Below are 23,419 nucleotides of genomic sequence, written 5' to 3'. Positions count from 1 at the left end.
ATATTTGTAAGTATCTGCTGTCATGTTAATACACTAAGACTAAAAGGACATTAAAAGAATCATTTTGTAATACTTAAATTATTTTATTTCATCCTAAAAAGTAAAAAGATATGCATTGTCTCATCCCAAATCATGCTTTAATTTCTTTTGTCAAATTTTCTAAATCATCAAGTTTCAGTAATTTCATGAAATACTCCAAAGCTGATTTTAAATTCCACTCCTTTTGTTCCAAGCATCTGAAAATAAAAAGTAAACTTGAAATTAAATTAATAAAACGGTTTTCTGTAAGTTTGACCATCCATTATTATAATAGCTATTAGAATTAAAAATTAATTAAAATCTTACTTTTCACTTGTTGATTTATCTGTGTCTGTTAGTCTCATGAATATTTCCAGCAACTGTTTCTTGAGGTCTTCATCTGGTGTATCCAATTTTAAACTTAAACGTTTTGGTTTTACCTGAAAATAATAGTTATATTACTCATTAATATTATTATTTATTTATTTATTCAAACAAAATGTCCTCTCCCTGCCTAGGTTGTCTGGAAGAGATGGCTCCCTAAATAGCGATAAGACCGCGTAAATTGCTATACCTACTATCAGTCTAAATCTTAAAACTAATATTTTCAATACAGTATCGCTGTTGGTTTCTATAAATAAACGTTTGTTTTGTATGATGTAGAATTATGTAAAACAAATTATATTTTATAAAATAAAATCATAAGGAAAATAATAACAATTTTAGGATGATTCGGACTGTGACACCATAGACAAAGAATTTTCTTTTTTATTTTGCCCACACCACTTGTCGCTCGGTCGTTCATTCATTCACTCATTCATCTATCATCGATTTGCCGACGCCGCTGTCAAACATTGCAATTTGCGGAGTGGACAATCAAATTAATTCGTAATCTAAACCTAAATTGAGGCTACACAAATTCAAAATGAAGAAACAAACTCGACAAAAAACTTTGAATGATCCTGTTATTGTGTCACGTGTTAAAAACTACCTAGCGGAGAACGTGGACAAAACGTTCGTCGATGTGAGTCAAATGGCGCGTTCTCTGAAAGAGCGCTACCGCGAGTACAATAACAGGAGCGATAGTGCCTTTTGCCAGATGGTAGAAAGTGCCTACAAGGTTGTTCTACAAAGCTACGGATTAGACGGAGCGTCAACTTCGGAAGGGAGCGAGGAAGAGTCAGATTTGGAGTTGTTAGATGAAAACAACAGTGCTCTCAACGACCGCCTGCTCGCAATGTACAAAATGCAGGATAAGAAGCGTTCAGCGACTACTCGTCGTAACAACGAGAAGTCGGGCGAGCCTATCGACATCATTAGCAGCGACGAGGACGGTTCTGTCGCGGCGAAACTACCAAAAATCAATGATCAAATTACCATAACCCCACACATTCCGACGAAGAACGCGAACAACACAGGGGTTGACCATGCCCCCAAATCTCAACCAAATCAACACAGTACAGACAAAAAACGTAAAATGGATGCCAACAAAAATGTTGCAGCAAAGAAAAAGTTTGAGGTGGGAGCGAACAAACATGTTAAGGTTAGTTTTGAAGATATTGGTGGTATTTCTGACATTATTACACAGATCTGTGATCTTATATTACATATGCGGCATCCAGAAGTATATACTAAATTAGGGATTAAGGCTCCAAGAGGTGCTCTTTTACACGGCCCACCTGGCACAGGGAAAACTTTGTTAGCGCATGCAATCGCTGGCAAGTTACAGTTGCCTCTAGTAGCTGTGACTGGTACAGAATTGGTAGGTGGAATGTCCGGTGAATCAGAGGAGAGAATTAGAGAGCTCTTTGAAAGAGCAGTATCAGTTGCACCAAGTGTATTATTCATTGATGAGATAGATGCAGTCTGTGGCAACAGAGTACATGCACAGAAGGATATGGAAAAGAGGATGGTAGCTCAACTATTAGCTAGTTTAGACAGTTTGAGTGAAAACAATGAATCTGTTCTCATACTGGCCGCCACAAACAACCCTGATGCTTTGGACCCTGCTTTGAGAAGGGCAGGTCGCCTAGAACAGGAAATAGCATTAGGTATCCCATCTTTGAAGGCTAGAAAAGAAATTCTATCAATTTTATGCAAGAATTTGGTCTTGAGTGATGACATTGATATGAATATACTTGCTCAAATAACACCAGGCTTTGTTGGGGCTGATTTACAAGCTCTAGTTAATAAAGCTAGCACATACGCTGTCAAGAGGATTTTTGCTGATTTTCGTGCAGCTGAAGAAGCATCTAAAAAAGCTGTTGAAAAACCAAAACCTATTGAAGCAGTTACATCCAGTGAAGTTATTTCAAATGGAGAAAAAGAGATTGATGAAGTAGCGCTAGAGGCAGGTGATGCTGCCCAGAAAGATCAAGATGTCCAACCTGAAAGTACAGAAAACTCTACATCAAGTAATGATAATTTACCTAAAGAAGAAACCCAAGATGTTGAAACTGAGAAACCAAAACCGTTAGACCCTGTGGATGAAGTACTATCCCTTCTGGGAGAAGCAGTACCATACTCAGCAGATAAACTTTCAGGCCTGTCTATTAGGCAAGAAGACTTCTTGAATGCCTTGAAAACCACAAAACCTTGTTCAGTTCGAGAAGGTATTGTTACTGTACCTGATGTCACATGGGAGGATGTTGGATCATTGAACCAAGTCCGTAAAGATCTGCAGTTAGCTGTTTTAGCTCCAGTAAAATACCCAGAACAACTGAAGAAGCTTGGATTGGCAGCAGCAAGTGGAGTGTTGCTTTGTGGACCACCTGGTTGTGGTAAAACACTGCTGGCCAAAGCAGTGGCCAATGAAGCTGGAGTAAACTTTATCTCAGTAAAAGGTCCAGAGTTACTGAACATGTATGTTGGTGAGAGTGAGAGAGCCGTGCGCACATGTTTCAGGCGGGCTCGAAATTCAGCCCCGTGTGTCATATTTTTCGACGAGTTTGACGCCCTATGTCCAAGGCGTACTTCCCAAGACCACAATGGAGCAGCGAGAGTAGTAAATCAGTTGCTAACTGAAATGGACGGCATTGAAGGCAGGGAAGGAGTGTTTGTATTGGCAGCTTCAAACAGGCCTGACATTATTGACCCGGCTGTTTTGCGGCCCGGTCGTTTGGACCGTGTAATGTACGTCGGAATGCCTGCGCGAGAAGATAGGTACGACATACTTCAAAAGCTGACCAAGAATGGCACAAGACCAATATTGGGACCTGATGTAGATATGCAAGTGATAGCTGGCCTCACTGAGGGTTACACCGGCGCCGACTTGGCTGGGCTAGTAAAAGCGGCAGCATCAAATGCTTTGACCACTCACATCTCAAACGGCACCTTGGACCTCGACAGCGATATACTAGTTGTCTTCGAAGATTTTAGAGCAGCCCTTGCAAAGTGCAAACCATCCGTATCATCCAAAGAACAGCTGCATTACGAGAAATTGAGATTAAAGTATGCCTCTGGTGCGGATGACAAAGATATGGAAATGGAGACTGAGCCTACAAATGAGGAGTCCATGGACACAGTGTGAAAATCATTCACCTTATGTTTTATACAGAATTAGTAGATTAATTTTCATTACTATCACATTCACTACATTAAGTATGTAATTCAAACCGATAGTGCCAAGTTGTTCCTTGTATGTTTACATTGAAATATGTATTAATTAATTTGTGTGGTGCAATTTATGCATTAAATAAAGAAAATGTATGTTTTGTAATGGATCTGTATTGGGAGAAATAGAATCAGCCCTATAGTAATTTTGCTAATTAATTAAGCAATGTGACTAAATAATAATGAAAGAGTGATATGTAGATACGCTCATTACGCCATTTATACTACTGCACGTTTTAAATTCAACAATACATAATAAAAATATTTTTTCTTATGAATATGTCTATTACTAACTTCAGCAAGAATAACATTTACACTCCACTCATTTCTAGTGATTATAGCGCTAGATTTCAAAGCCAAATAAGAATGCGATGCAAAACCAATAGTAGAGAATCTGACTCAGTGGTGAGCTTCGTGGGAGGTCTATGTGTCAAGTATGTGGGCCAAACCACACGCGTATCACAGGACTGAGTTAATTATGACTTATTTTCGATTAAATTCATATCTGGAAGAGGCCTGTTCAGTTCAGTAGTAAGTAAATAATGGTGATGATTCTTGTAGGTGTAAAAATGTAGGTACTCACCGCAGTCCGGAATGCAGTATGCGCGTACTCTTCAGTCGGTTCGTCCCAATAAACCATTTCGTTCGCAATCTTGTATTCGGCGCCGTCGAACGAATGTAACACGAACGTTCGCGAGAATGCCAGCAGGTGTTCATCTTCAGCCAATGTTTCTGCTGTCAGGCGAACTAAGCCGCCAATTTTGAATATTGTGACGAAGTCCTGGGTGCAAAAGAAATACAAATGTAAGTTGACTGATTGTTTTGAAAGAGAAGGGCGGTTGAAGATTGACCTACGAGGTATTCCTCACGCAAGAGTAACCATCCGAATCTGACTCAATTGTAACAAAATATATGTCCCACTCTAGTGTCCCGCCCTAGTGTCCCGCTCTAATGTCTCATTCTAGTGTCCCGCCCTAGTGTTCCGCTCTAGTGTCCCACTCTAGTGTCCCGCCCTAGTGTCCCGCTCTAATGATAATTGATAACTTGCAAGAGTATCCGACCTTAACTTCGAACTATTCTATGTTCTTCTGATTAATTTCGTTGTTTGCGGGTCCAATGACAGTTTAACTTTCCCCCGGGACAAACTTGACCTTCACTGGTTGCGTTTTTATGGCGGTCAAGCTGTGGCATCCTGGCAACAGGAGTTGCAGCGGTGGGAATAGTTTTGCAGGAGTGTCCAGACACGATAGTCGTTACGCTATTGATATTTTTTTCTTTCCCAACGAGCTAACTATAAAAGCGAAAGGTCACTGACTGATTCACTACTCATCATGAAATCTAGAGAAACTACAAGTGCTAGAAGTTTCAAATTTTGCATGGGGGTTCCTTTTAGAACGTAGGTGCTCACTAAGACGGGATTTTGCAAAATTCAACCCTTAAGGGGGTAAAACGGGATCCACGCCGCTAGTACTTATTATAATCCTAACTGATATTCGAGGTCAGCTATCGATAGTGTGGCATCTATAATAGCCAATCTAAATATTCTAAAAACTTACATCATGCATCAGCACGTCGACTCGGAACGTAAACGGGTCGTGTTCCAGCGCCGGCCACTTGGCTGCCAGCTTGGCGATGTCACGCGAACCCTCCACGGCGTCGAAAGCGCCTTCGTCCGGCACCCGCGCTCGGTGGAACAAAGTACGGAACGAGCGGAACACTGGACTATAACCTGCAGTGGAAAAATAATGTGTCAACAGGGATGTTTCCTGGGTCAAAAAGCAAGAGTTTTAATTAGTCCGTCAATTAACTTATCAAAAAATACTCTACACGTATTTTTCACTTTTTCAAACTAATGAAAATTTAAAGAGATAAAGCGCGCCAAAGTTCATAAGAGGCCCGTGACGTCAATGCGTGCATAAGTGCCGCACGTTGTGACGTCGTGCGGAACTTCAACGCACCATAAGTATGTAATTATTTGTTAGATTGACAAATAAAAATATATGTGTCCAATATTTTTTGATATTAAACATGACGGACTAAAAAAATTTTTTTAGGAAACTAGCCTATTACCAATTATGATAATTCGGCCCAACGAAAACCGTCAGCAGGCATAAAGCGTAAGGGAAACACAGCGTCTATAGCAGGGGCGGCCAACTTGATTAGACATAAGATCTACTGTTTACTAACGAACCCAGGGTCATCTACCACTTACATACTTATTGAAATCTTTAATGAAACAGCATAGTTTAGTACACAATCATGTAGTATTTTTTGCCTTGCCACGATCGTCTGGACTAATAGTCGCGATCGACCGGTCAATCGCGATCGACCGATTGGCCACCCCTGGTCTACAGGAACGCATCAAAGGCGATAAAAATAAACGGTTGCTGCGGTACTAGAGTATTTTACAGAGGCATCACGGCATTTTTTTAGTTAGAATATTAGTAATTTGTAAATACAAATTATTGATAGTCCCGTTAACCCCTCGTGACGTGAGTAATAAGGTTGTGTTACGAGTGGGTTCACCAGTCCAGCGGCAGCGTGAATCGAATCCGCGTTCCTCGGATCGGCTGTCGTCGCTCAAATGAAATGTCTGAGGCTGTATGAAGTCTCGCTGATGTTTTGACGTAACAAAAATATCCACACACCGCTTCACTACCCTTTTTGCGAGTGAAACAAAAATATCTCAATTTTAAAATAACTACCTTTCCGCCCGCGGCTTCGCCCGCGTGGAATTTTGTCTGTCACAGAAAGACGTTATCGCGCGCGTCCCTGTTTCAAAAACCGGGATAAAAACTATCCTATGTCCTTTCCCGGGACTCAAACTATCTCTATGCCAAATTTCATCAAAATCGGTTCAGTGGTTTAGGCGTGAAAGAGATAGAGACACAGACAGAGTTACTTTCGCATTTATAATATTAGTATAGAAGATACAAAAATATCAAGTAAAAATATACTTACGCAGTTTATACCGAGTGGTTATAGTCATGCACGCCCTCTCGTGATACAGTTCCCTGATCAATTCCCTGTCGTCGACCGAGTCCAATATTGGGAAGTACACCTCTAGGAACTTTTCAATCACCTCCGTAGCTGCCTCTGGGCAGTAGTTGTTTTTGAAGCTGGGGATTTCCCCTGGCAGTTTGATTGGAATGCCATCCTGTATAAAAAGGGTGAATTAATATTTTTATACCGGGTGTAAGTAGTTAGATTGGCTGCTCAGAACAGGTACTTATTAAGGATTTTTTGCTTTCAGTGTCTGCCACCAAATACCCACATTAAGGGCAACTACAAGATTCAAGTCAGTTCTGTCTAGGTGACCGACTTTATTTCGGCGTTACTTTTGGCACTTGCCAAGTTTTGTCTTCTAGTGCTTATAGGGCTCAAAAGATAAAGAGCCCTATAAGGTTTATGTACTTACCTTTTTTTAATTATATTTCTTTATATCATTGCCAAATCTTAGTCAATATTTTTTAATAATTGCCATATCTTGGTCACAATTGAAAAACAAAGGCATTTCAGTTCATTACCAGACTTCAATAGGCCAAAGACAATTTGTTTTACTTACGATTTCAATCAGAGTAGGGAACATCAGCTTCAGTACTTTCACATAGCGTTCAGGGTCAGTATAATCGTTGCAAAGGGGATTCCCCTCCAGTTTGATCGTGCGTAGACTTAGAGACCGGCATTTTATTAGCAAAGTTGCCTTTTCTATACAGTTGTATGATAGATCCAAAAACTTGAGTCGGGGTGTGATTGAGGGTAGATTGAAGCCTTCTATTGAGCTGAAATGTTAAATAAGATATACAGTTATGAGCATATTAATAAGTATATCACTCGTAAAAAATGTCAAGCATGCAGTGAATGTAAGTGCGGTTTCGTGCTGAATACGATCCGAATTCGTGAAAATGCGGTCCGAAGCGTAGTTGTAGAACTCATGTATGGTAGCTAAGTACGGATCCGATTCCTCTAGTGCAGTGTTTTTTGTGTGGACCCTGGGGGACCGCAGCTTTATCTATCCATTTAACAATCATAAATAAATGGCACCAAATTTATTGCTGCTTTTTATTAAAGGTGTGCTTTAATAAAATTGTGCTTGATTTCCTAAGGGGTCCGTAAAGGTTAAGAAACGCTGCTCTAGTGTTTTCTCGAACCATGTTTTTAGGGGTCTCGATCGGATTCGAATCGGACGTAGTGCGAAACCGCTCTTACACTTCACTGCAGTGCTTGATTTTAATCAATGACCACTACTATTATCGAATATTTTGTCAGACGCCATCAGGATATTTTATTGTAAGTTGGTTTTTTTTATCCACAACGAGGAAGCTCTTGGCCTGTATCTCACCTGATGGTAAGTGATGATCAGGCCGAAGGTGGACGCGAGCTTCACCCAGAATCATCAACCACGGAGGAACTGGCTATCTTACCTTAACTGCCGGAACACAACAATGCTGTTAACATTGTTGTTAAGGCGACAGACTTAGGTAAGATGGTGGTAGCTAGCCAGGCGGACTTAGAACAAGCCCTACCACCAACCAAACCGAACAGAAAAATCTGCCCCCACTGGGAATCGAACCCGGGACCTCTGCGTCTGAAGCAGGTGGTCTAACTGTGGTCCACAGAGGCGGTTAAACTTATACTATTACTTGTTGATTACTTACGTAAGTCTATTGTGAGACAAATTGATGTCGGTCAGGTATTCCCACGCTACCGTACTTTGCACATGTACAATGTCCATCTGATTGTTAATTCTATTCAGAGGGTAGTAAATGAAGTGACTTATATCTGGAAAGAGCAATAAATTAGGGAGATATGACCATACATTAAAGATATGCATAATAAGATGAATGACACCACCAATCTTTTTCTACTGTGCTTTCAAAAATTAGTTTTATTACTGTGTAGGTAGGTAAGTTTAAAACGTGACGTAATTTTATACAGATTTTGAACAACTGTGTTATTATTATATGTATAATATTGAAGATTATGAATTAAATAATCAGTAGATTTCTTCACGTATTTAGCCTAGCTAGGCGCAAACCACCGACTTTTAGTTGGCCGATAGTTGTGTCGAGCTGTTAATTATGCACATGTATAAAAGTGCGCAAATTACGCCGAGGCCTATTCTTCATACAAATTAGAATTTTATTAGAATAGAAGTTTAATTTTTTTTTTCAGAAATGCAAACGTACTGTAACTTATTACGCCCTCCTGACATTCCCCGTGGTTCGAAAGTAAAGAGGTGGAATTGTGTAAAGCAATCGTTATCATTTGACAGTTCATAACGTACGATTATTCTGTCAAACGCTTTGTTTAACTGACTTTATCGTACGTTATGAACTGTCAAATGATTACGATTGCTTTACACAATTCCACCTCTGCTTTGGACAGTTGTTTAAAAATAAATATGTAATCACAAACCTTCTTTCGTAGTGAAGTCGCTTAAATCCAGACTCCTTTCACCGGAGTGGCCAGAAACGAGTATTTTCTTCAATACATTCTTCGGTATGAAATCTAATTGGTTCAACGTCAATTCAGTGTGCGATATAGATATTTGCAGTTCGTGACCGTCTTTGTGTATTATGAAACCAAGTCTGTGGAACACTGCGAGTGCGGTGCGACAACGCATCACTAGAAACTTGCATTCTTGTGGCGCAAACTAAAAACAATCATAAAAAAATATTTTACTACAGCAGTCAATGGAGCTTGTTGTTGAACACTGATCCGGTTAGTTAACACTGCCTGTAGGTTCTTATGTAGTTGTAACAGATGCGATATTACAACAAATATGGGTATAGATAGTTTCATCCACGAAGACGCGACCCACCATCCTTTCGCTAAAGTTTGAGTGTTATCGGTTCACGCTTAATTATCCATGAGTGCACACGCATACTACAATAATGTCGCTCGGATTGCTCGGATCAAACTCCCCGCACCCCGCGCTTCCTTCGACCAAAAATTAGTGGGGCGCGTCTTCGTGGATAAAACGATCTATACTAAACTAGCGGCCGCCCGCGACTTCGTACGCGTGGATTCCGTTTTACCCCCTTCATCTATCTTACGCGGTTTAGATTTTTTCATACGCATGTTTTTTCCCGCTAACTCCCATTCTCGTGGGAATTTCGCAATATCCTGTTGTAACGAACCTTTAAGTTTACTAAGGTACCTGCATGCCAAATTTCAAGCGTCTAACTAAAGCGGTTAAGATTTTTCATACAAAAGGATTTTCCCGCTAACTCCCGTTCCCGTGGGAATTTCGGGAATTCCTTTCTTAGTGCACCTTTACGGTACCTAAGCTACGTCCCTTCCAAATTTCAAGTGTCTACGTTTAGCCGTTTAGGCTGTGCGTTTATATCTCAGTCAGTCAGTCAGTCAGTTTCTCCTTTTATTATTTGGTGGTCAGTTTCTCCTTTTGTTATAGGGTGATTGTATGGTATGGAACAATATATTGCATTAGTACCTCAATAAAGCATGGTACAAAGATCTTGCCGTTGACTGTGTCTAACAAAATGTCTAGAACTTTCTCTTTCTTCCATGTCGGAGGATATCCAGTGACCTGCAATCAAAATTAACTTTAAATACGTTCCTTTGGGTAGGGACAAGGACTTTATGGTGGTTGCTTTGTTTTTTAGATATTTTAAAAAAATAAGAATGTTCGCAATTTGTAAATACAAATTACTAAAGCCATGTGTTCATTAGGCAACATTTGTTGATAAACACTGTTTATAAACTGTTCATAAACAATGTTTCATCATCTCTGTAAACAGTTTATAAACAGTCCATAAACATAAACATTGTTTATGATACATGTTGCCGTGCTCCCCGCTATGAGTGGAGAGCAAGTGTGGACGGCCAAGTTTCAGAAACCTGTGTTTATGGTAAACTTGTTTCACACTAGTCATAAACAGTTTATCAACAAATGTTGTATAATGAATACATACATGGCTTAATAATCCCGTTAACCCCTCGTGGTAAGCTAAATATGCTTGTGTTATTGAGTTGGTTTACCACAATAATTGAGCGGCAGCGGGGATCGAACCCGCGTTCGGCGGACGCTTGTAAACATTCATTTTTTTGACCGGACTACGGCCCGATTTTTTTCGCTTGATTTAGCGATGGTGTATGGTTTATAATGAACGTGTGCATATGCATCGGACATAGATCCAGCGAAAAAATCGTCAGCAAAAAAAAAGATATCCGTTTTTTGACGGTCCGTCATCCGGTGAAAAAACGGACGTATAATAAATACGAATTTAACTTACGGTAATTTGGATGAAGACGTTGTTTTTATCATAAATCTCAGACATTTGCTCGTGCTCTAAGATCATTACAGACTGTAACAAAAGATTTACAATTATAATAATTACATAATATAATAATATTAATACTAGAATATTAGCTGCATGAGCAAGCACAGGAAAACTAAACGAAACCACGAAAGTTTCAATTTTTATCATAGAGCGATTCAAGTATGTATACAGTACGAGTATGGTAGTCCAGTACATCATGCCAAAGGTGGAAGTTAACTTCACCTGGAATCCTCAACCAAAGAGGAACTAGATATCCTACCTCTAACTGCCGGAAGACAACAATGCTGTTACCATTGTTGTCATGGTGACAGCTTAGGTAAGGGTTCAACCCGGACGAGCTAAGTAGCTCGAGGGTTGTAGCTAGCTAGGCGGACTTAATCAAGCCCTACCATTTGATCACACTCTTTCGGTTCACACAGTTTTTCACACCTTATGTAGTCATCATCATCATCATTTCAGCCATAGGACGTTCACTGCTGAACATAGGCCTCCCCCAATGATCCATTCATCATCCAACGCCTCCAACGCCTTCCTGCTACCTTATGTAGTAGTCAATAGTTAATAAACTTGACCTTCACTGGTTGGGGTTTTTTATTGGCGGTCAAATTGTAGATCCTGGCTACACAGGAGTTGCAGCGGTGGGAACGAGCGGGAATAGTCCCGTAGCCAATAGTTACCTTAGAATTCCTAGCAGTGACGGTTTTTCTCACTTGCACCGGTTTTTTCCACGGCCAGTGTTTGATATACTTCATGACGATTTCATCGGTGCTCATAGTTATCTCTGGCCGAAGATGGACCGGTACGTATTTTTCCTCTTCTACTTCTTCTGTTTCGTCCACCACTTCCCTGTGGAAGAAGAAATATCATAATTTATGACTAGGATTATGCAAGGACTAAGGGATTAATTATTAGTTAATGGCCGAAAAGTTTTCATGTGGTGACCATGACCGAAAACCACGTGACAGGCCCACCGCTTAAGGCAAGTATAACGATTTGCCCTTTGTTTGGTGAATGTTTGCTTTTATGGGTATATGCAATTGCATAATGTCCCATTAAAGTATTTAATACTAAATAAAAAATAGTGTTATAGAGACTCGGCGCTGATGTCAAAATTTTTCTTTTCATCTAGTGAAAGGTAGGTACTTTTATTAGTAACTAAGTACTCTTAAACAAATAACATTAAGTTTTGGATGGTGTATGTAGTATGGACTAAACCTGGAGTAGTTCAGGCCCCGCGGCCATCAGTTGAGGTGAGACTTATGCCCTGCAGGGGACGTATTATAATCTTACTTATTACCTGACTGACTGATACTTATAGTGCAGTAAGTTAATAGTCAAGTTCCGTTGGCTGAGGCTTATTGCTAGCTTTAATAAAAACTTAATATCTATTCTTCTTACCTAACCGACTGATCCTTATTGCACAGCAAGTTGATGGTCAGTTTCGGCTTCTTCGGCTGAGTCACAGGCCCTAGTCGTTTGAAGGCACTTAGTCGCTTCTGACCTGGCTCACACAAGTCCGGGGATTCCGAACCGTCTGTTGCTTGTTCCTCTGAAAAATAATTAAGTGTAAGTTGAGGGGCTAGCATGCAAAGGGCTTTATTACAAAAAAGTTAAACCTGGGATGAACACAAAAAGGCTTATTCCACTATTCCCCGTTAACACCAATTGGGAGCTTATAATGGGGAATAATGAACTAAAAAGTTCGTTAATCCCCGTTATATTAGGATTTTATTTTTAACGTACCTTCACCGTTCGGCTATCGTGGGTCTGTTGTATCAGGCGCGGATCCAGCCCTCAAAAAAGGTTGTGGGCACAGCCACCAAAAATTTGCAAAGTGAGAGTTGGATTGGAGTACGAACTCACTCACGCTCGATTTTTTAAAGGCTCATCAGTCAGCCGTTTTTATCATCAGCCTATCGACCTTATCAATAGGTAGATCATAATTAAAACAAGCAAATTAGGGTTGTGGGCATGCCCACAGTGCCCACAACGGTGGATCCGCGCCTGTGTTGTATCCTTAGTTACGTCAATATAAATTAGCAATTCCAGTAGAAAACTTACCAGTAGCCCCCTCATCATTCAAGCTGGTCCCCAGTAGATTATCAGCATATACATCAGATGGGGAATACACCGACTTGTCATCCGCTACTTCTGTCTTCGTTTCTGTTTGGACGTACAGCGGACCGGTCTCTTTGTAACCTTTGTTTGAGGTAGGATTGTAGTTGTAGGCATACTCGATCACGTTGGGCACTGGGGCTTTGGGCTGCGGAGCCCACTGTTGGGCGTTGGGATCCAGCGTGGCTTGACCTGTAAGCATTTTTGCCAGTAAGTAGTGTAAAATAGTTTTATTTGAAATAAATGATTCGCTGCCAGAGTTATTCAGTGACGAATATAGATCGCTCAACGAGAGTTGAGGCTATGAATATAAGCAAAAATTTACATCTGTATACGCTGCCTGCGCTGACATCTTACGTAGTCGGACTGACAACTTGACACGTGCTTTCTGTTTTGCTTGCAGAGCTAGGTAGATAGTATATTCGATATTTGAAGTACTTGAATGTGTAATGTATTGTTTGTGTTCTGTATTCAAATCATTACATTAGTGTGAGTACGTGTTGGCCTCAACTTTCGTTGCGCAACCTATATTAATAATAATATACAAAGAATAAGTAATAATTACTTGAAAACGATTGTGCTTGGGTTGGCTGGGTGACAGGTGCCGATGAATTATCTGAAAACAAAATATTTTCAATTAAAAATGTTAAAAAATGCGTACCATTATATCAAATACTACATAATTATTTGACAAACAAAAAAAGACTGTATATTTACTTGAATAGGGTTCTGGTGTGTGCTGATTCTGATTCACTAGGAAACTCTTAGGGATACCTGAAAACAAAATGAAAATGAAATAGAGCAATATCATTATGTGACGCGGCTCGCGACGCATCGACAACTCTAGCACCGAATGCGGAAAGTTGATTAAAACCAAGCATTTAACAAACTGAATAATTACTAGCGAGAGAAATAGTACCCGGTTCGCGTCCTGATATTATCTAGATTACGTACCTATACAGGGTGTTTCGTGTAAGGTGTCAAGCCAAAGGCAGGTGATAGGTGAGGACTAGACTTATCGATTTTACCCCCTAATGAATTTGCAATTAATTTTAAAAAATCACAAAATTACCGATAACTTCTAAACTACGAAAAATTGTAGAACATGGGGGTGAAATCGAGAGGTCTAGTCCTCACCTATCACCCGCCTTCGGCTTTGACACCTTACACGAAACATCCTGTATATCACCCCGTGCGAGATTTAGCAAGTGTTCGTACGGATACTTAGTTATTATAAACTAGCGAGTACGATGAATGGTTCGTTCTGCAACCAGCAACTGTAGCCACCGGTGAGATCGTCACCTCCCCTGGATAAAGGACGTAGGTAAGTAGTTCAGGGTGGGTGGCAGAAGGATTGCTACTGCAGGTTAGGATAGAATAAGCATGCAAGGAGCAAGGATTGGGGCGGGTATACTGGCAGCGATGGTTGCTCGATGTCACGATCTAGCCGCGCGAGCTAAAGGCCTATCGAGCCAGGTATATGTGAGCACTTAAGCAGCCATTCGCTAGACTGCACAATTCAGCCGAGAATATACGCGCGCGCGAACGTCTGGCTGTTGCGATGGCTCCCGAGAAAATTCTAACGCTTCCGGACGCCGCTGCCTCTTATGCCGAATGTACACACGCCCACACTGTTAACTATCCATTTCCGTTTTTGCTCTCGCTCTAATCAAATGACGATTCTTTGCGATAGAACGAGATGACATGACTTTCAATGGGCAGTTAACACTGTTGGCGATAGTACACTCTCGTGAAAGTCTCGCTCGAGAGCTCTTGCGCAGACTCGTCCGAATGTCTCGCGAGACAGCCCGAGAGATGTGCGAACACGGGAGCGGTAGCGAGCGAGCGAGAGGTAGCGAGAGCTCCTCTGTACACTCTCGCACTCGGCCTGTCTTGCGGGCTCTCGGCGCATGCACAACCGGCATTATAATAGCCTCGGGACCGAGCTGCAGGGTTGTTAAATATCCGCGTTCGGTCACGTTCGGTGCTAGGGTTGTCGATGCGTCGCGGGCCGCGTTACATTCCCTCCTTAGTTTTCGGAAATTTATACCTGTAAAAATCATAAGTCTGGTACACAAAAGTTCTATACGAGTAAATAATTCCTGATATTAAAGTTAATATAATTATTTAGTCACTATACCACATTACAATGCTTGACACTTGTTATTATTATTACTGGTCTAATTATTTAAATTACCATACAATGAATAGGCATCTGAGCGGTGGTAAATTATTATTTATCTAAATATACAGGGTGTTCCGTAAATCAACGTCAAGCCGGAACTGGGTGTTGAGGCAAGTTGTGCTGGTTATCAGAAAAATATAAAAAAAATCTATGTGGCATATTTTCAAAATAATAGGCATTTAAAAAAAATCTAAAAAATCTACTCCCGGTGACGGTCCTTTTACTCCTTTCCTTTTGTCACAAAACTTCACTTTTTCCAAAAATTTTTTTTTGTTATGTAACCCTGAATAATGCTTCTCTTAATTGTTATCAAAATTATAAGACCAGCTGCTGCAGCTTGGTTGAAAAAATACATTAAAAAAAATATATTCAAAATTAAAGTTTTACCTAGTTTATACTGACTGTACTGAAAAAAAATTGTACTACGCGAATTTGGCAAGTGACGTCAAAATTTGGCTCATTTTATAAGGATTCCAAAATGGTATAACACTTAGTAAAATCTTGCTGTAATTGTCGACAATTTTTGTTAATTGGAAATAATCTCGTTTTTAACTTTATCTACCTTGGTTAAAAATTATTATTCTAATGTGCCCAAAATTGAAGTTTCTAGCTTAAGTGAGGTGGAGAAGCCATTTTAAAAGGTATGAGCGGGACGGAGATAGGGTTTCCAGGTGTCCGGCTTTAACCGGACATGTTTGGCTTTTTAAATTTACGTACCTATAACTGGATAACAGACAAGGGCAGTTGAGAGGTTGTTTTGAATATGCAATAAGCATTTAAATATTCTCGCACTATTGAAAATGAAAATGAAAATACTTTTATTAAATAAACACTTTACAATTACAAGATATGTGCCGCTCTCGTATAAGGTTAACCTGTGTAACGAGAGTCAGGCTCCTCCTCAAGAAAAACATAAGACTAAAATTTAGTGTTTAGATTAAATTTTATCTTTTAATTTAAAAAATAATTTAAATAGAAAAACAAAACAAAAATGTGTGTGTGATAGTGTGAGTGTGATTTTGTGTGTAACTGAATAAGTGTGCTAAGAGAAACTAGTAATTGTCTGGATTAACTTATTAATTTGTTATTAATAATAAGAAAATATTAAAAAGAGAAATAGATAATATTAATTGTGTACAATTCTTTTTCACTGAGAAACTTAACTTATAAAGTTAAAACTAAGATGTTACTGGCCTGGTTCAGCTGGTTCTGTTGATTTTTTTGCTTTTTCTCTATTATTTCTTGGTTTTCCGCTCCTCTTCCTCTTCTTGCCGCGCCTTTTTTTCCTCGGCCGCCTACAGGGATCCTCTGCTTGGGCCAGCTTCTCTCCATGGCCAGACTCGGGCGAGTCTGGGCGAGTGCTCTCGGGCGAGTCTGGGCGAGCGCTCTCGGGCGAGTCAGGGCGTGCGCTCTCGGGTGCTTCAGGGCGAGAGCTCTCGGGTGCTTCTGGGCGAGAGCTCTCGAGCGATTTTGGGCGAGAGCTCTCGAGCGATTTTGGGCGAGAGCTCCCGGGTGCTTCTGGGCGAGAGCTCCCGGGTGCTTCTGGGCCAGAGCTCCCGGGTGCTTCTGGGCCAGAGTTCTGGGGCGCATTTGGGTGAGAGTTCTGGGGCGCATTTGGGCGAGAGTTCTTTGGCGCATTTGGGCGAAAGCTCCCGGACGCTTGTGAATACTTCTTGACCAGTTCCAGACTTACCAGCAGGCTGAGGAGGCTGACGTCTAGGGCGACAGATTTAGTTCAAATTATTTTTTACACACACAAAGTACGAATTACGGATACGAATTTATCAACGTTTGCGGCAGCCGTCTGTACACTCTCTCCGAGAGCCCACGAGACAGGCCGAGTGCGAGTGTACAGGCGAGCTCTCGTTACTTTTTGGGGTATCTCGTTATCGCTCGCTCGCTCCCGCTCCCGTGTTCGCACATGGGGCTGTCTCGTGAGACATTCGGGCGAGTTTGGACGAGAGCTCTCTGACGAGACTTTGACGGCTTAAGAGGCGTCGACGACCGCGAACGTTAGCATTCGCTCGAGAGCCACTACCCTGGTTCTATAGGCCTTTACTCTCGCAGCTGGTTCGTGACACGATCAACCACCGCTGTTAGTATAACCGCTCTAATCCTTACCGAGTGCATGCTTATTACTCGATCCTAAGGCCGGGTTCCCACTATGCCGGACCGGCAGATCTCCCGTTCCGGTAAAATCGCCGGAAGGCCTAGCGGCGGTACAAATTGTATGAAGCTGTTCACATTATCCCGGATCCGGCTTTCGCCGAGCCCGGCATTTTTACCGAGCGTTTTGTCGCTACAAAATGCCGGCAAAATCACCGGACCGGAGTAATGTGAACGAGTTGCGGCCCACCCCGCCGCGCCCGTGCTTCCCGCCCCGCCCCGCCCGTGCTCCCCGCACTTCATTCGGCTCGGATTTTGGATCCGGTGATCCGGTGTAATGTGAACACCCTTGTCCGGTGTCCGGTTTACGGCAGAAATGCCGGTCCGGCATAGTGGGAACCCGGCCTAACCTGCAGTAGCAATCCCGACACCCATCCTGAACTACCTATCACACGCCACGTAGGCCCTACGCCCTTTACCCAGGGTGGTGATGATCTCACCGGCGGCTACGTTTGCTGGTTGCAGAGCGAACCATCAATTTCAATCTCTAGTTTATAAGTATCCATACTAATACATGCTAAATCCCCAGTCGTGGATACGTAATCTAGATATCAGGACGCGAACCGGGCACATCACTATTTCTCTCGCTAGTAATTTTCGGTTTGTCAAGTACAAGCCCGTCGAGTTTACTGCGCACCTCGCTGCCGTGACGTCACATCGACGCTCTAGTACGGAAGGGGCAACACGGGTGAGTGTGAGAGTCGCTTTATAGCGAGGTGCGCAGTTAGCTAGATCGAATTGTTTGCTAGTAACTTAAAATTATGTGGCACATACCTTTTGGGTAGGAATGGTAAACTGCAACAAAAAACTCAGTTTTACAATCACACATCAAATATTATGTAAACAAACTTAGTAAACAAATACTGTAATAATTATTATTAAAACCAGACTTCAGCTTTAGAGAAATGACCTTTAACAGTAGTAGTAATAAGATTCATACTATTAGCACAGATAATATAATTTAGTATGAACTAAAGGTGCGATAACTTGGATAGTAATAGATAATTTTTGACCTTTTCAGCTTATGACAATATTTTATGTATATTATGTAAGTAATGCAAATTAATCTGACTATATTAGTTATTATTAGCATGAAAATAAGTTAACATTGTACTATTATTATAAAAGTAAGTTTAAATAACTGACAAACTCAATCCATTTCAATTAGAATAGGTAAGATATACATTTGTGAAACTGCGTGAATGTAAGACTTTAATGCGATGTGGTAAAGCAATAAATGATTGAGTATTGACTATTTTTGTAGCCAATATTGAGCTACAACGTTGGCACAAGTCATTAAATATTTTTAATGAATTATCGAAGAATTTTTCAGCGAAGTCGTTGTTAATGCGAATTTGAATTCTAATACATCAGAGATAAGCCTCGTGGTGCCAATATAGACTTTTAAAAAATAAATATTGTTTAATCAAATACTCACGTAAAGGTGCAGGTAGTCGGTTATTTCGCTGTAGAATTGGACTTTGCGGTACTAGAATCGGTTGGAACACTGAAATAAAACAATGAAATATTGTTAATAATGGAATTAAAAATATTGAAAATGTAAAAATACTTATTTAAATAGGCACAGGTTACATTTTGCATTACAAAATAATAAAAGCAAGACGTGTTAACAAAAGAAGTAAAAAAGCAAGATGTATTATCAATAACAGTGGGCCCCAAACTAGGCATAGCCTGTATCTTGGTGGCCCAAACAGTTCATTTTGCAAAATTAAAGTGACTGGCACAGCGCGGTAATATTTAATATCATTTATCATTCGTTCGTTCGTTTCAGCCAAATGACGTCCACTGCTGGACAAAGGCCTCCTCCAAGGTTTTCCACAATGCACGGTCCTGCGCTGCCCGCACCCAGGCTCTTCCCGCGACCTTTAGCAGATCATTTATCATTATCTCAAGCTAACTATAATATAACATATTCTACTTATACCAACCATGGCTATTATTATCATAGTATGGTGGCGCCATCTGGCGGTAGGTTGTGGAAATGTTATATCCATTTTCTTCATAGTCTTACCTGACGGGGTCGGAGCTATGTATTGCTGGGGTAGCAGGGTTATCGGCCTTACAGCTCGGGTTATTCTGTTGTTTATTTGATGATTGTCTATAAAAACGAAAAAATATTTTAGTAACAATATTTAGGACAACTCTTTTAATGATAAGTGGAAACAAAATTTTTTTTTTAAATTTCTTGGACATAAATAAATAAATAGGCTAGCAAGTAATTATTAAGATTAATATACTTTTAAGTAAGTACATATTCATAGTAATATGTTATCTGGTTCTCGTAGTATGTATAGTCGACATCACATCAGACATACATTCATCATCATCATCATCATTTCAGCCATAGGACGTCCTAGTGAGAGGCCACGTGCGTGAGACATACATTGTTGCTGCAAAATAGACCGTAGTAAAACGAGATAATACTACACCATGTTAGCTTGATGTGCTGTTATCTATACAATATTTGGAGGCTCTGCACAAAATATTTTTATTATAATAGGTATGATATGAATGACTTACTGATAACGTAAATTTCACCTAATGGTTTCGGATCCGGGACCTTTTTTGGTGGTACTGCGATTAAGGGAGACTTCTTAATTGGTATGTTTGGAGTGGCTGTAAAAATTGATATTGTTATAGTATTTAATTAAAGTATGGAAATATTATGTACAGTTAGCATCAAATTCGTGACACCTAAAGTAGCCCAATAAGTCACAACACGTCACTGGTACAATAAATTGGTATAAAGTTGTGTCATCAATTTTTTGGCCGCTTTGGGTGTCACAAACTGTTTGAAGACTATTAGGGTCTGAAAGTACTATAAAAATGATTAGCAATCTTAAATTTAACCTTGCAGACAAACCTCAGCAGTGGTCCATGTAAATGCAATAAAATGTAATTTTGTATGTAGTTTTTTTGATATAATAAATTAATGAAAAAAAAAATTATCTTGCAATTATTTCATTACGTACAGGTTGGAACAGAAAACTGTGGCTTTACAGTTTGAGAAGACAAAATGATTGGTTTGGCTTTCTCATTTGACGTGGATTGTGTTGCCTCAGTCACATTTGACGTAGACTGAGTTGCCTCTTTCACATTCTTTGAACTGTTCACCATCAGTTTGATGCTCGAGGGAGATCCTTGCACCACTCCTTTGTTGGATTCTTGAGCTGGCAGCAAAAAATATAATGTTTTACTTGTGCAAGGTTTAACTTATAATTTTTTTGCAAATTAAGACTGACATACAATTAATTGTGAAATGATTCTTTCTCTGTTTTGAATCTTATAATCATCTTACAGATTGAAAGAGAGCAAACTTATAGTAGTTCTAATAAGCTTCTAAATAAAATGTTTTTTATGCAGAACAAGGCAAGTATTTGACCGCTAATGCCTTGTAAAGTTCCCATAAAACAAAACTCATTTATTTATGCAAGTAGGCTTTTAAAGAGCACTTTTACACGTCCCAGTATTAACCCTACCACTGCTTCAGGACAATAAATGGGCCAGTGCTGAGAAGAAGCAGCGCAAGAAACTCTGCAGTCACTATTGTCAGCCAGATTGAAGTATAATGTAATGTTTTATAATTACCAGTTTTATTGGACTGTGAATCTGCTTGTGTAGTTGAGCCAGTATTCTTCTTATCACCTGATGGATCAAATGTCACATCCGCATGGAAACCTTCTTTCACATCATCTGTTGTGTCGAAAATAGGCTGTGATGCAATATTGCTGGTACTCCTATTTAAAAAAATACACACAATTTAATAATTTACAAACAAAGCATCAACGAAAAAGAACTAGGATGAAATATTTTATAATTTTCAATTTAAATTGTTTATTAGTAGGCATGTAGGCCCTTTTCCACTACTTCAGAACAACATTCAGATGGTGCTAAGAGGTACAACAATTATTATAAAAAAATGAAAATATCAAAACTTTTACTAGATACAGACATAATAAAACATATTTTTCATTTTTATATGAAGGCATAAAATAATGAGTAATTTTAAAAATATCTGTGGTCAGGTTAGAAATAATTAAAGGAACTTACTGATTACTCTGATTGCCAGGATTCCCTTTCACAGTACTCATAGGGTTATTTGGTGACGTATCATCGGTGAGGTCCATCAAAGAGTCTGGCTGATGATGAGGCGCTTGAAAGGTGCCAGAGAGTCCGGTTGCCTTCGGAATAGCGGTCAAGTTCGTGTTTGGAGCTTTTTTATGAATATTAGACCAGAACGGGTTTGTTGTTGGCTGGTTACGCTTATTCTTTTTCTTGCCCCTGTAAAGGTGTTTAAATTACACATTAAGTTCATGTCTTCAAACAAGTATTTTTTTACTGTACCTGAATACTTTATTAACTATTGGCTAGCTATTTTAAGGAGGCATGAGAGGGTTTCTTAATCATGATGTTAATAGTGGATTTTTTAAAATAAATAACCTGGGTTGTAGATTGAAATAAAGTACTCACATAATTGTCGTAGGTTATTTAATAAAAAATCGTTAAATACTTCAAAATTAATCAAATGTTAAAACCTATTAGTGTTCTTAATTCTAATTAATCCAAAGTTTTGAAGAAATTATTTAATTTCTCTGAGAAATTAAGATTTTTGTTTGGCAACAACACGAACACAGAGCTTGACTGACATTAATGACAGACGACCGGCAGTAGATGACAGACAGATTATGACATAAGAACAGAATAAAAAACGCTGAAATGTAGTCCGAATATTATTACAAACCACTTTTCTAAGTGGGGTGAATACAGAAAATTGTTCCGTGTTTTAGTTTAGGGATCGTTGCGAATGGATTTGTGTGATAAAAATCTTTATTAAAAAGTTACATTTTCTTTTTTAATAAGGAAAAAGCATAACTATTTGTCTTATCAAACAGTCTATAAAAGTACGGATAGATGGCGTTAATTCAGCATATAAAAGCCTGATGGGGTGAATATCAGCGTTTCCCGGTTCGATTCCCGATTTGTTTCAATTAATCGGTGCAACAACGAAATGTACTGAGCCAAAGCTTTTGCCTTTTACCAACAAGAGATATTACCTATGCACTTTTTATTATGCACCTTGAGACTCACATACTAATTTACGGACCTAAGTATTTAGACAAAGGGGACTGGCACCACCTATATTATAAAATAAACTGTCTTATTACGCGTAGTGCGCTAATACCTACCATCTGTTAACATTATTTAGCCATTTACTCTAATATTCAAAGCCTCAAAATCCGTAATAGCGGTATTCCATCGTATTTGACACTAATTAATCCCAACCACAGGCGGTAATGGCACCGTTATTACCTATTATTAAGATATTACATTTGCGCAGTTCGAGCACCGTTCGACAGCACTCCACCTGATCCCGGGAGATCGGGAAATAAAAATTATGTAGGGTTCGCTCGACCGTAAAGAAAACCATGGCCAAAACAGGCCGAAACCGGGTTTCGGTATCGGTCTCTTTTTTAGAAACCAGTAGGATGAGTGTTCTTTATCAGTAGTAAGTAAAACTGTAGGCGTATTTGGCATGGCGTTTGTTAGCCTCCTAAAAGTTATTCATAGTTACTCGTTTAGTTAGGAATTTTAATCCAACCTAAAAAATTTCGGCACTTGAATTTGAACAAAGCAAGCCTCTGCCGACTCATCTCGCTTTTCTAACTTCTTCAATCTATTCAACCTGGAAAGGGATCGTAATCGTATCAACTCGAGGCAGTTAGTATTCTTTGTATGAAACCCCATACGTGCCCATACTGCAACGCAACTTATCCGCACACCTCGCCTCGCGATTGACAGCGCGCGAATGGCGATGACAGCTGGCGAAAGGCGATCAACATACTCTCTAATCTGTGAAGGCGATACGGTTTGTACCCTTTCCCGTTGAAAGTCTGCTTAAGCTTTAAAGTAGTTTAAAGTATACCTACTGTACCCAAGCACAAATGAATTTCTACGACCCTAGATTTGTATTTTATAGGTACCTATACCATCGTGT

At 39.8% G+C, this 23,419-nt stretch overlaps 2 protein-coding genes across 3 annotated transcripts; one reads left to right on the top strand and one right to left on the bottom strand.

The window, feature by feature from the left end:
* Positions 1-62: 62 nt before the first annotated feature.
* LOC135077975 (uncharacterized) lies at positions 63-22,065 on the bottom strand. 2 transcript variants are annotated; one of them, XM_063972513.1, is made up of 24 exons: positions 21,895-22,065; positions 21,475-21,705; positions 21,013-21,161; positions 20,397-20,594; positions 19,945-20,040; positions 19,436-19,522; positions 18,842-18,910; positions 18,178-18,198; positions 16,432-16,953; positions 13,770-13,826; positions 13,618-13,668; positions 12,999-13,244; positions 12,336-12,486; positions 11,615-11,783; positions 10,890-10,961; positions 10,088-10,183; positions 9,049-9,286; positions 8,289-8,412; positions 7,196-7,412; positions 6,592-6,787; positions 5,187-5,359; positions 4,214-4,411; positions 346-458; positions 63-236 (listed from the first exon to the last, which is right to left on the bottom strand). In XM_063972513.1, coding segments are annotated over exons 1-24 (3,582 nt in total). In that variant the 5' UTR covers positions 21,897-22,065; the 3' UTR covers positions 63-130. The 2 variants fall into 2 exon arrangements, with proteins under 2 accessions (XP_063828583.1, XP_063828584.1); XM_063972514.1 differs by lacking the exon at positions 16,432-16,953.
* On the top strand, positions 818-3,908 carry LOC135077976 (nuclear valosin-containing protein-like). Its single transcript, XM_063972515.1, has one exon. The coding sequence runs from the start codon at positions 944-946 to the stop codon at positions 3,545-3,547; it is 2,604 nt and encodes an 867-aa protein (XP_063828585.1). The 5' UTR covers positions 818-943; the 3' UTR covers positions 3,548-3,908.
* Positions 22,066-23,419: the final 1,354 nt, after the last annotated feature.

Source organism: Ostrinia nubilalis, chromosome 14 (assembly GCF_963855985.1).
Source record: "Ostrinia nubilalis chromosome 14, ilOstNubi1.1, whole genome shotgun sequence".
In the NCBI taxonomy this organism is placed as follows: domain Eukaryota; kingdom Metazoa; phylum Arthropoda; class Insecta; order Lepidoptera; family Crambidae; genus Ostrinia; species Ostrinia nubilalis.
Note: the sequence above shows the minus strand (reverse complement) of the source record. Positions and strands in the feature narration are given on the sequence as shown.

Excerpts from the sequence above, each read along its gene's own strand:
- LOC135077976 (XM_063972515.1), top strand. The coding sequence starts at position 944 with ATGAAGAAACAAACTCGACAAAAAACTTTGAATGATCCTGTTATTGTG.
- LOC135077975 (XM_063972513.1), bottom strand. Across the intron at positions 459-4,213 it reads ATACTGCATTCCGGACTGCG|GTAAAACCAAAACGTTTAAG; the intron begins GTGAGTACCTAC and ends TATTATTTTCAG. Across the intron at positions 237-345 it reads GATAAATCAACAAGTGAAAA|ATGCTTGGAACAAAAGGAGT; the intron begins GTAAGATTTTAA and ends TTTTATTTTCAG.